The following is a 14,867-nucleotide window of genomic DNA, read 5'->3' on the forward strand; positions in this document are numbered from 1 at the left end:
ATTCTTCGACACCTTTCTTTATCCATTGGTTTTATCGCTCAGTCACTTTTAGATAAATTTATTCAATTTATAGTCAGTTTTTACTTATCATATGTGTGTAATAGTGAATGTGGTAAATCAGAGAACAGAGTTTTTTTACTTATAATAATTAAAATATGAATAATTATAATGTAGAGGGAGAGAAAACTTGCTGAGTTTCTTGCCCGTTCTTCTAAGAACAAGGCCTCCTGGTAGTTTTGCGAACGGATGGTGTAGTAATTTTTAAACGTTTTTGACATTCATAAGCATGCGCTATTAACGTATTTTGACATATATTTACATACATAATATACAGTAATACCTATCTCTTAATTGGATTTATCAAGTAATATCACATCGAGGTAATCCTCTAATACGATATTATTAGTTGATCGGGACTCGCTGATAACTGATTGTATGCAGATAATCCATTATTACATTTATGGCCTGGTTAACAATATACAATGTTAATTAGAATAGTTATCTACAAATAAAAATTTAAAGGATCGTGCAAATTATAAGTAATTTTTCCATATTTTATAGTGACAATATTGTGTTAAAATTGTAGTTATGAAATTATAAACAAGATACTTAAGAAACTTACAAGAAATACAATAAATTAATAATAATGAATAGAATTGATCAAAACACAAGTAAATGACGACCGCTTTGAACAAAATGACAATTGGCTCGCAGGGCGTGATCATTATTTGGTTAACACACATATATAATGGTTAATATAATAGTTATCTACAATATTTTTAAAATGTAAATGAATTCTGCATTCTTGCAATTGCAAGTAAAACTTCCATGTTTTCAAACTATAAAATATTGTGTAATAATTGGTTATGAAGCGTAATAAATAATTTCAACATACTTATGAAATAAGTGAATAATAATGAAAAGATTAGATCAAAACACGGGTGAAACAGATCTAAATGGACATCTTGAATAGCCCTTTTTAGAACCTGACGTTTATTCGTTAAAACTCCAGGACTACAGAATGAGATTGTGGACTCCAGGTAGTTACTGCACGAACGTAGAACAACAAAGTAAAGCCGTAATTTATATAAAAACCCTTTTGTATAACACTACAGTATTATTAGCTACACATGTTACGTAGTCAGATGGTAATGAAATAATTGTAATGAATAAAATGCGATATCCGCAATGAACCGGCTGTGATGGCAGGATTCAAACACTTGATGTTTATTAAAATCGCAATACCTTTGTTGACCGCGTTGAAACGGCCAGATCTATACGGTTAGCTATGCTAGTTAAAGCGATAGGTTGATACGAAAATAATACAAATAAGACTGAAAATCAAATTTTCTAGAATTTCTTATGATGACACTGATACTGAAAAATGGATACTTAAATGTGATGTATATTAAATGGTTCCTGTGATTGTACAAAACAGCTAGAAATAAAAAAAAAATATTTTTTGTGGTATGAAATGGTTGTAATACTTCGTGTGGTTTCTTAAAATGCGTTGTGTTTCAGCCTCTCCGTTAATTTAGAGTACGACCGGTCTCGCTCCAATGCTTTACTCATCAGGCCATCTGTCCATCTAGAGGCCGACCAATGTTGCACCTACTATTACTCGCCTCCATTCCAGTTTTTTGCTCCATCAGTAGTCAGTCCTTTGGCAATATACTATTGCCATTTAAGATAATACGCCCTTTCCGTTAAGAAAACACTTTTTAAACGGATTGAAGCTACCACGGATTAGCTACTACGAATTGGTCACCGTGACCACGCACGCTGAAAAGCACGCGAAACGTCGGAAAAAAATTTAAAATTATGTAAATAACTAAAAGTTTTTAATAATAATACATAGCTTCAATCCGTTTAAAAAGTGTTTTCTTAATGTGTAAAAGCTATGTTAACAACAGACAATACTATAAAACGAGGTACTTTAAAGATATTTTTTGGCCATGATATTGAAGTCAAGAGATGTTAAGTGATAATTTTGAATACTATGCTAATGTCAATAGATGTTTTCTTTATTATGAATTTAAATAATTGAATACAGAATAGATGTATAAAACCAATCTACATCTAGATATTCGGTATAGATGAACATAGATTCGCACGGCCGGTGGAAGATCAGCTCACCCGGGTATTATTAATTAGCGCAGGGTGGCTGCGGTCGCACTGGGCGCTCCAATGAACTGAGACACATTTTTTTAATTGCCCCTCCCAACCCCTCAGCATATGTCGGCGAGGATTAAAATTGGACTCGCAGTTTTTAAAATGAAACGTTTTCATTAAAGGCATTATTTGTGTTAGTCTGGGGACATTTACCATTGATTAAAGAGATACTCCCTTTTTTACATACATTTGTCACAGCTTTATAGGTGTGTATAGTTATAATTGAATGATCTTTCTTTCATCAAAAATATCTCCTAAATATTTATATTAAATGCCTACGTCCTGAGCACCATACCTCGTGTCTATAAGACATAAAATTAGTTTTCGAAAGGCAATAAATAAATTAGAAAATGACATCACATTATAACAATACAAAGCTGTAATGAGATAACAATATAGTAACTACACATTACTTGAAAGGATAGTGAAAGAACACATCAGAGGAAACCGGCATGCCTTAGAGTTAAAAAGGCGCTGTGGCTACTAGCCCGTTGAAAAAAAGATCACTATACAGAAAAAAATTGTAGATAGCAGGAAGTTAGGTATCCACATAAAATGAACAAAATAATATATAAACATTAAATATTTTTACAACCTTAGTTGTCTGAAATAATTCTAAAAATGAACTTTTATTAAAATAATAGTTCTCATATATTTTACTTGAAATAGCGTTTTATGTTTCAGTAAATATCCTACTGATATCTAATGTTTTCCTATTATTTTTTGTATCTATTATACTACATGCGAATACATATGCCTTAGATACAAACATATTTATAAGAAATTTTCAACAACAAACTTTTAGTATAAATTACATTTTAACCGCATTTGAATCCTTGAGAGAACAATGACGTTAATTTAACGTAGTCATGTAATTAAACTCGGTCGGCATAAAGTTGAAACAATCTCCGCGGCCGTGGCGTTATGAAATTAAATGAAGAAATAACATAATTCCCCGCGCTCGCTTTCCCCAATTTTCCATTCCCTGTTTCCCCACTGTCGAAGTTAACCTAATGAGGTGACGCGATACGATGCTACGATCATTATTTCTGTCGGGTTATTCGTTAATTTAAATTGAACGTTCTTTGGACATAAATTAATGTTGTTAAAACGAAACAATGTTGTTTGAATGACAGTAACCCATGCGGAGAGCACATCTAAGTTTGTTGCTAGTTAGTTTTTTTACTAAGTCGATATAATTTTTAGTGCGTAATCAAACATAGAAGCGAGATGATTGTTTAACAATTAATTTTAAGTCAAGGGAGAAAATAAATATTTACATGTATTTAAATGATCATTGTGATTGATCAGTGAATATAGTTATTGAATAATTGTATGGTCTTTCATCAAAAATATCTCCTAAATACGTATAAATATATATATTGATATTAAATGACTACGTCTTGAAGAACATACCTCTTGTCTATAAGAAGTAAAATTAGTTTTCGAAAGGCAATAACTAAATCAGAAAATGACATCACAATATAACAATACAAAGCTGTAATGGCATAACAAACATCAGAACGTCCAGTGAACACAAGTAATATCTCATAACCGCGTTATAACGCTGCTTGGCGGCTCTCCATATAATTTTGCTCTAACTTTCAGTTACATGACGGAAACTATGCATTACTACGAACATTTATGTTGAAGTTATGAATCGATGTTAATTTGAAATGTCTTTTGGATTGTATATTTTACAATTTTCAAGTAAACTAAAGCTTACATAATATATTTAGAAAACATATCTACTTGAATATAGCTTAGGCTAGCTAGCTTAGGAAAGCTCGAACAAACAGTGAAAATTTGTAAAATTTTATTGTGATACTTCTGAAAGTGTTTGTAAATCTGTGGTTACGGATCTTCTATGTCTATATTAATTTTTTTTCAAGCAAACTCTTTAAGTACCTACGAATTCTTGGTTGGTACCTACAAAATTATAGTGTTAGATGAAAATATTCAATATATCCTTCACAAAATCAGCGTATATTGATATGGTTCCATTTCCGTGATAACGCCGTCTGTTGCGACAAGTATTACACCTGTTCGAAGATAACACGCCCCGAACAATATTCATATTACAAGAGTATCTTTATTGAATATCACCTATATTGAGTGAAATTAGCAAAAAAATACTTGGAATAACTTACAAACAGTTATTTATTATATGTGTTTATTATTTACTAAATGTGTGTATGATGATGTGAAGTACGCGAAACGACACTATTAAATTAATATTATAAAAATCATAAATATATCTATCTATTTACTTAATGGAATAAAGAATTAGAAAAAAATCATATCTGTATTGAAACAACCGTATCAAAGCTATTAATATTAATAATTAATTATATAACCCGTATTATAATATGCCACTCGGATGCCAATAGAGATCTTTCCTGGGAGATACGACCTCCTACTATTTAAAAAAGGGCATCGCTAAAAGGCCGTAATACATCCACTTACATAGACGTCTAGGGCCTGCAGTGGCTGCATTATTGCTGTTCCAGGGGCTCGTTATACTCAAATCAATTCTTAAAAAAAACCTTCTTATTTGGTACCTGCTTTGATATACTATTAAATGTACATTAGAACTGTACATAAAGCCATTTATATTTCGTTTGACATATGTATATTAATTAAATAGAGGGCTAGTTTTTGTGTAACACATTGCGGCCGGTGAGTCATTCACTCATGCATTATGCAATTCTAATATTGTCTAGCCAGTGCATATCGAATACCATGCTTTAATAAAAATGGTCCTTTACCACTAAATTGAATATGGTTTGTACTTTGGATGTTTAAAATAAATAAAAACTTAATTTAATTTTTACACATGTTGGCAGTTTTTAAAGAATAAGAAATAATTAATAATTCTCTAGTTACTTTACAAATAGATTAAAGTCTATCAGGATAATATACTTTTTCGATGGTATCCTCTTGTATTAATATACAACAATACGATTTACCGTGCATTTTGCGTTCTTCAGAATAAACGGAAAAGTAGTTGGTGGTTTCGTCTTGTTGTAAATACGTTGTAAATGTGCACTGTCAAAATTTTCATACAAAAAAATACAATATTTCCACGGATAGTTTATATAACTCCTCTGTTATAATTCAACTACTGGTTTCATACATAAGAACCTCTATAAAATACTTCGTCTCCCTTATACTACATACATTTTAAATCGTTAAAGTTATTCATTTATTTAACAGACAATACTCCATAGCTGTAAAACGTTGCAGCAATAAACATTTAGTAGTCGACCTTATCTTGACGAATACCAACAGCCTATAACAATTATAACCCGAGACAATTACGTTCAGCTAAATCTGTGAACCACACCCTCCAGGGATCAGGGGGTGTGGGCGGAGGGGGGTAACGACGAGAGAACAGCTATGTTAGATGTTAACGTGTGTACATACGAAGGGGTGATCTATATAGTTGTTTATGTGTCTTCGTGTAGGCTTTCAATGAAGTCGTTTTGAGAGGGAAAATTCTGATGTTCTTTGTCGGTTTTAAATAATTGTTTTAACCCATAGGTAACTGTTTAATCAATAAAACTGAGTGTAAATTTACACATAAAACATGTAGCGTTCAATATATACCTAAAACTTAAATAAAAGCAAATCAGAATCAGGTTTTTGATGTTAAAACAGTTTTACTTTAATTAAACATTCGTCTCTTTTTATCAAATTGTGTTTACGCTGCGATAAAAAGAGATAAGTAGTTTAGTAGAAACTTTAGGTTTAAATGTGGACAAAGTGTTACGATAATGATAATGTATGCTTTGATCAATATATATAATCTGTTTTTCACCTCGAGCAGTTCTTGCCTTCCATTTGACCACATTAACCTTGTATGTATAGATACACTACGATGTCAAAATTGTCATAATACCATCCATTCGAGATCATAGAATCATATCACACTTTTACTATACAAAATAAGTGAAATCATAGGATAATATTAAAGACATTAGAGTATGGTACGTATATGTAGTTTAGCTACAGAATTAAGTATAAAGCAGTATTGTTATTTATAGAACGAGTTCCAAACGCAACCTCACAAGACATAGACATCGTGTAACACGATAACAAGATGTGTTTTAAGGGGGAGTGTTGTCAACACACAATCTGCTCGGAGGGGGTGCGGTTGCTCACTTCCAATTGTCTTAAAGGGTTACTTTTGCGGCTTTTAGCATAAGATATGTTTTAACTATAATCCTTGCCTTTAAATACTATGAAATAGTGTATGAAGAGGTATATCTCTGCATCTCTGCATCAGTATCGTTACTTACTACTTAAGGAATAGAAAATTTGTTTTAAAGCTTCGAACACTCGGCACACTGATACATTGGTACGTAAAGATTTAATATGACAAGCACTTATAGGCAAACACAAGAAGAAAAAACAATATTATAAAACTTAAGGAAAATAGACTTCAAAGTGACCTAGCCCTAGACCTAGCTCGTTTATCAGAATGCTCAATCTGGATATCGGTGGCCAAAGCCAAAACGCGTTCTTTTGGAACGACAAATGGGATATCTAGGGTATCTAGAGGGTACAAGGTTGGGGAAATCAACCTTATTCATAAATATCTTACACCCAAACAATATATACATTAATTTTCTACGATTTTAATATAGATTTGACTGAAATAAGCATTTCTGACACAAGATTTTCTGTATTAACCAATACTTTTTATAAGTAGGTAATTTGCATCTAGTGGGTACGAACTAGTCGTTATATCTTAAACATTAATCATTATAAAAAACTCAATACAATTCTTCATAAATTTCTCGTTTAAATTCGTTAGTTTTATATTGAGTTAAATTATAAATAAGGTTTAACGTATAACTCAGACAAATCTTTTTTTATATTTTGAGGTAACTGCAAACTATTATTTGTATAACAACAACAATATGGCTCAGCTAGTAAAATACAAAGCTAACAATAAATAAACATAAACACGTAAATCTCATAAAATTTATGTACTAATAAAACATATAAATATTAATATTAGGAGCACGATACAGTTTCTCAGGAACCATTCATATTATTCAAATATATGTTGCCAAAAGTGGTAGGTATTTTCAATGATAATGCAGTAATTTAAGCAGTGTTGACCTAGTGGGTTCAGCGTGCGACTCTCATCCCTGAGGTTCTAGGTCTGACTTTCTTCCTATGTACGCATTTAAAAATTGGCTCGAACGGTGCAGGAAACCACCGCGAGGATACCAGCTTGCTTTAGACCCAAAAAGTCTAAATCAGAGGCCCAGGCCTAAAAGTGTTGTGTCGTAAGTTTATTTACTATATGCATTAATTTCACGGTCAACATGTACCTTTGTATGTCAAAAATACAGGCCTCATCTAAAATAGAACAAAAATTTTTTTCAACATCTAGACTTAGAATTAAATTGTTTTCTAATAAGTCTCCACCAATTATTATCCACGCTGATTATATATAGATATATTAATTACACTTACTAAATGAGCAACCATGACATAGTAAAACAAATTTCAACTAACAATAAGATTGTTTCTCTCTCTAGAAACTAAATTAAAAAAACCATTAGATACAATTAAAAAAAATGAGCATTTATCGTAAATTATTATATTTTTAAATAACTAATTCATTTTATTACAAAATCATTCAACATTCTAGCAACACAATATTTTCATAACACAATTATCCGCTCCAATTCCACAGATAAAAAATAAAAGCCGCCGCTGCATTAGAACAATCGCCCCAGCGACCATTATTTTCATTTTTCCTCTGTTTCCTCCTCCCTGCCCCCGTTCCGCGTTCTCCCCCATCCCCCGGGAGTCGCGCTTCATCAAAACATTTATACGCGATGAAAAATATCACAATTGAATAGGATGGCTTTTTTGTTTTTGCCCGCGACGCTTTTATTGTGGTTTTATGGTGCTGCCGTATTATTCCGAGGATGTTTTGACACTCGACTTGAATTATTAGTTTTTATACTGACTCGGATCTCTCTGGTAGATATGATATCATGAGTCTAAGCGATTTACAAAGTTTGGATATGATTTTTGTTTTATTGCGTATTTTGGTAAACACTTAAATCATGATGTATACTCGTAAACTACGTTATAAATATTCAAACAGTCTAATTGCTCTCTTTTAAGTAAAGTGTCGTCTCCTTTGTCAATTTTTGTATAAACTGAGTTGAAAAGAGACAGATAACTACTTAAGCTAAAAGAGTGCAATAATACTTTTAGAACTTATTTAGCCTCCTAAATTTATTATATTTATTTTATATTTGATAACGAATTTGTTATATTACACGTTTTATACTTACATACATATATAAGTGCTATATTTATTGCATAGTTGTGTTGTCTATGCGTAATTTTGTTATGTTATAATTACCAAATATCTAATATTGTTGTAGTGAGCAACGGTGCGCTAAGCGCCTGCGCAGGGCAGGGCGGTATGGACAAGGACGGAAAGAAGAAACACACGCGGCCCACCTTCAGTGGACAGCAGATATTCGCTTTGGAGAAGACCTTCGAGCAGACCAAATACTTAGCTGGCCCTGAAAGAGCAAAGCTTGCCTATGCTCTTGGCATGACAGAATCACAAGTTAAGGTAAGATTTCCCTTTATTCTTTATAGTCGATGCCCATATAGAAACTGTTATGTCAGGACAAATATCTCGCGTTTTCTCCTTTAAATCAACGCGGTGCTTCTGAAGGCCTATAGGGATGTTATCTCTTGGCACTAGTTCATAGTTCTAGCAATTCAATTTTGATCCAAATCAATGTCGAAATTATGTCATTGGTAAACCTTTTTATCTGGAATTGGATCATTGAAAATATCTTATAATCATTGTGTCCGAGCCACATTCTGCTCACTCAGGATTTCTTAATTCCTTAGTTTAATAATCTTTGGAGACCCAAGTCGATCACCACCACTCACATTAACATAGCTTTTCTTAGCACTAATAGCAATTAGCATATATTATACACAAGTGACAATAAACATATTTTACATTATTTAAAACATCCCCTGTACAAGTTGCATACTGTGATTGATTTTTTAAATGTAATGAAGATAATTAGTATACCGCTCGCTTGTCAAGGCTAGTGTATAATATCTTTATTTACATATATAATCAGTATAATAATCGCAGTAAGAGCCAACTATTACTGCCATACAACTGTACATTAACTAACGGCTAAATAGGGTAAACGGCGCAAATATGCGACACTCGCCCCGCGTGACTATTTCAATGACCAAATTTACCATATGTCAAATGGAAATAGTCTATTATGGGCCCAATGGCTACTAGATAAGGATCACATTGGTGTGTACCCGTATAATGAACCGTGTTGTCCGTTGGTAATCGGATTAGGGAGATTGAAAAGTCAATCACTTAGTCGCGGCGCAATCAAACGTTTCGCTCTATGCCTGTGGATTAATTCGAATGACATTTGGATGCGTCGTACTGTTTCTAAATCACTATCTGCTAATAGATACATTATACTTTTGTACTACAGGATAGTAGATTCCTTATATAGTTAAGGCTTAAGATTGTGTAACGGCGTAATAAGGGGTAATAATAAGTAGGATTGAGATTTTTACGTAGTTTTGTAAATCCGACCGATGTTTCGATTAAATAGGCACAGAAAACCTTATTTGACTTATATTAGTCAATAGAACGTGCAAAAATCTGTGTAACGCAACTTCAAACAACCAATTTGTCAAAAGTAAAAAGATAGTTTCCCTAACAAAGACTTCAAAGATTTGTTTTGATATCAGTATCTTAAAAGATATCATGCTACATTTAGCAGAACAAAGCCGATGACGTCCGTCCCCTCGCGTCTCAACTGTCTCAACTCGTAGATCATTGCGCATAGTTAGCGTTTAATTCCGAGGGTCCAAATTGTATTATACTAAGTGATATATTCTATTTAGGGGCACCACTCTGAGGGCCGGAATGTGTTGCACACAAACGAATTTGTTTGCATTCTTTAACTGTTGGAGGTTAATAGTCTTGTTCTGGTTAATGAACATAAAATAATCATTCGTTGTTTTTTTTCTTATACAGCGCAAGTCTAGTGGAGTAAATTATAAATAAAACTATGTTAATAAAGATACTAGTAAATACTTTTTTCAATATTCATTCAATATATTTCAGATTTTGTATGTAAAATAAATATCGCATACTTTCTAATATTGTTGTAATATCGCCGAGGGTGGAGGGTAGTGAGAGAAGTCAAGTGTATATAATAAGATTAATGTAAGTAATGTATCGTATATTCTCATTCTACGCGTTCACTGATTTCGTTGAGTCATTCTATTAATATTTGTATGATATTTCATATAGGGATGTTTGGAGTATACTACATCAATAATTAAAAATAATGTTATTTTTTTTATTTTAAAAGAATAAATAAAATGTGATAGAAAACAACAAACATGAATTAAAATTATGTAATTATAAAGATATTTCTGATAAATAAATACTGATCGTAATAAGTGTTAATCATAACAGTTTACACTCAGTAATAAGTAGAGCATACCATACCATAATCCTTCACACCGCTGCGTCCAACAAATGAGACCTCTCATTCGCTAATTGTGCTCAAAAGCCAACCAACGAAGGGTGCATTTACCCTACATAAACTGGATACTCGATTTTTAACGCTATCAAATCGAGCCAAGGCTTAAATTCGCGTGTACATTTTTTATGAATTTTTCTCTGATGGGTGTCATAGCTCATTTGGCATTCAATAAAGCTAATCCGTGTGGAAGATTAAAGAGGGCGCGTATTTACACATGTGCTGCTCACGCGGTGCATAATGTAATTAATTTCTATGCTTTTATTTTGAATTATGTGAATAATACCATTAAAAATACGTGCAATTTCTATAGTAGTCTACGTTTAATTGGTGTGGATGCTGTATAAACTATTTTGCAAAGAAATTGGCACCTAAGAAAATTTACGTTCTTAGATCAATTTAAGTTAATGAAATAAATTTTAATTGTCTGACGTAGTCTGTATACTTGTAATGCGTGAGCCAAACAAAAGTGGTTGGCAATAAAGACAAGAAAATTTTATTCGCTTTTAAAGAACTCATCAAATATTAATAAAAATTTATTAGATTATAAGTATAGAAATTACGTCAGACAGTTAAAAGAAATTTATTTATTTAACTGAAATAGACCTGAAGTAAATTTCCTTAGCTGCCCGCGTTTTTGCAAAAGAATTTACAATAAGCCTACAAATACAATGAATGCGCAATAAATGGGATATAGCAGAGTCATTGATTATCCAGATTGATTGGTGCTGTGCTGAGGCATGCGTTCAAAACTGACCATCAATGGATGTTTTTCTCTGAGTATGGAATGAAATTTTTGACTTACAAATGGACGTCGTTCATACACAGAAGGCTGATCCCTACTCGCATATAAGCAAAATATTATATACAATATAAGATTTAGGGTAAGATTCAGAAACAACACTGAGCGCTATGCGTGACTCTCATGTCAAAAACGTATTGGATGTTGCTATTTGACAGTCACAGTTCGCCCTTATACTTTTCTGAATCTTACCCCAAGACTCATAAGGAGTTGTAATGCCATTAGGTTATTTTAGTTACTAAAATAATGTACAACACCTACTTTATTTAAAAAGTTGGTCACCTCAAATAGCTCCATCAAGAAATCAACCCACACAGACAAACATGCTAGAGTAATAAAATTTAAACTAGGTTTGTGGTAGTGTGATTTAACAATAAAAACGTAATAAATCACTTATAATTCTATATTAAGTAATACACAAGTTAGGGCCGATTTCACAAGTGTATACTAAAATCTTTATTCAAAAAACTGTGTGACGAAATTCTGTATAAATTTTATTAATATATATATTAATAATCATTTATAATAATATAATACATGAAAATATAAGGGATACTACGGGCGGCCTTATCGCTATCAAGGAATGTCTTCCAGGCAACCATAGTAAGGAAAAAACTAAAAAAAAATATTACTAGTTACACTAAAAACGAAACGTTTATACAAAAAAAATGTGTGCATGTACTCGTGTACCCACGTAAGAAGTGAAACGTTTTTATGACCTTATATTTCGAAAAATGATCTACTATATGCAACTTTACAGAAATTTGTTAAATAAAGTTAAATAAGATAAAGTTTAACAAAAGGCTTTTATTATCATAGACATGAATACAAATAATACAATTATTTCATTTTACCTTATTACTACTAAGATTATAACAGAATTTCATTAATTGTAATTGAATTATTACTATAATTGTTATCGTTATTATATATTTTTGTTAATGGCTTCGAATCTCTTCGAATCAACCGTGGTAGGGACAAGAAAAAGATGACACGTAACGGAAAAATATGAAACGGAAATACCGGTAAAGTTTCGCTTCAATAATGATTTCAATGCAATAAAACCTAAATTAACATTATATAGTTTATAACGGAATATTGGTAAGTTTTAATGTAATGTCAAAAATTAATGAAATTGGATCATTTGCAATTTAATAAAATTAAAGATCCCGTAATGTATTTGGACACGGCTCTAATAGCCAATAAACAATAAAAGCATCATTAAAAATTAATCTCCAGTGGGAAGTAAATCTCTGTTTTATCTGTTTAACTGTTGTTAAACACTGATTTGCATATAAAATAAGCTAGCACGAAATAGTATAATTATTGATTGCATAATGCTGAAGATGTTCAAAACATATTGTGTTGCTACTCTAGATATCGAGTAGAGAAAACATATTTTAAACTCCTTATTATATCAGTCTAATGGCAGCGTTTTTAGCAACTCTTTTGTTCCATTCTCTCAAATTGTGTTTACTCTATGAAGACAAGAGACAGAGTACTTTGTATCTTTTTATGTATCATAAGACAGGATAAGACAATTACTCTAATAAGTACTAGAGATATCTCTAGGTAATACCGACTTGTGTTGCTGCTCCATTGCGATAGTATATTGTTAATATGATTTTTAGCTACTGTAAAATTTACTCGTTTGTAAAATGGTACATGAACAACGGCAGAAAGTTTTGGCCTGGCCTCCAATGTCGCCAAAACAAATGAATAACGAAAGTTTTTTAACATCAACAGTTGTAAGTATCTAACATGATTAAACAATCCTATCATACCTCTAACACTGTCATACAATGGCGATATTTAAAGTTTTTGTAAACAGCCTTATTTACGATCAGAAATGTATGAATTGAATATCTGTCTGTATTGAATCCCATGACATTAAATATTTTTATGAACAGTAAATCTTATGTCGTGTCAAATCAATTATGAATAATATAATTCAAAATATTATCTTATGAACGGCTATTAGTAACAACAGAGCAGTTAAAATGGAGATAAGGATGGATGCAGGGTGCATTAAACGGTACCCCATACTCAGGGCTGTCAATCATAACAAGGGGTGAAGAAGAAAAGCGTTTTGCATTGAGGGTCTGGTTAAATATTAATAGCTTCACGTTTAACCTTTGACAACGGTTTCCTTTTCTCTTTTGGATGAATTTTACACATTACAACATTAAATTTACACATACTGGATGCAGTATAGCTTCTTTTCATTTAGTCCATTTTATTTGTATTAAATGGTACAATAAAATACATTGCATTTAGTTTCTATATGGTTGTAAAAACATTTATTTTTATTTTTTATTGTATACTTTGTCTAGGCAAATTTGATAAAAATAGCACAGCGAAATAAAAAAAAATACGTTTATACTCATGATGTCATACATTATAAAAAAGGCATACTAACGAGTTATCATTTATATAGTTTTTTTTAGAAAATGTAATGGGATACAAATAAATTGGACCAATATTAAAGAGATCGCTGTTGGCAACCCTAACCAGAAGGGACTACCAAGAGGGGGCAAAATTAAATTATTCTGATGGATCACACTATAATTTAATTTTAATGTGTTTTGATAAAACGTCCGTGAATACACAATCGCGTCACTTTAGACTATAAACCAGATTCGAAAATAATTGCTCTTTTTAATTTTTTATGACGCAGCCATTTTATTGATTGATGGCAACACTATTATGGACTTATCATTAATAACTCTATGATTTGGCGATTTTGTTATAGAACTTGTTCTTAATCTTTGAACTTTTGCTCAACTTCCGCGTTACGTTGGCTTAATTCATATTTAAGTGAATTTGTAGTTACTAGCCGTGGTTTCACTTAAAACCGTTTGAGTACAAGGTCCAAAAGTTTGACTTTTGCTTTTGTATTATTTGAATATGGAGAGTGGTAATTACCAGAATTAGTAGGTCTTATGGTCCTACTGACTCTGGTACTGTTATTTATATGAGAATTTTGAGAAACTTATCGTGGTATCACAGAAGGCAAAAGATCACGTGGCCTTTCACCAACCAGATGGGCGGTCCATCTGGTTGGTGAAAGGCTCATTGTCCTCAAAGCTATAAGAGAGACTATGTGATATAACTATGAGAAAGACGCTGGAAACATGTAGTCCAATCCATATGCTTTCTTGCTGACCACGACGCTCAGACATGAGCTGCTGATTGAAGAGAGATTAATATGGAACTCAACCTTTATAACCTACTTAAATTTTGTAGGCTTTATGTACCAGAATCAAAACAGTAAATTATACAAAAGTTATAAAATGCTGTAG

At 32.0% G+C, this 14,867-nt stretch overlaps 1 protein-coding gene across 1 annotated transcript in view; it reads left to right on the forward strand.

Moving 5' to 3' along the window:
• LOC123720851 (homeobox protein Nkx-6.2) overlaps nt 1–14,867 on the forward strand; it is a 40,640-nt gene that overhangs the window by 3,255 nt on the left and 22,518 nt on the right. Inside the window, exon 2 of the mRNA XM_045677666.1 lies at nt 8,592–8,788. Coding sequence (XP_045533622.1) covers nt 8,592–8,788 — 197 coding nt within the window. The remainder of the gene's footprint in view (nt 1–8,591; nt 8,789–14,867) is intronic.

This window comes from Pieris brassicae, chromosome 1, assembly GCF_905147105.1.
Source record: "Pieris brassicae chromosome 1, ilPieBrab1.1, whole genome shotgun sequence".
Lineage (NCBI taxonomy): Eukaryota > Metazoa > Arthropoda > Insecta > Lepidoptera > Pieridae > Pieris > Pieris brassicae.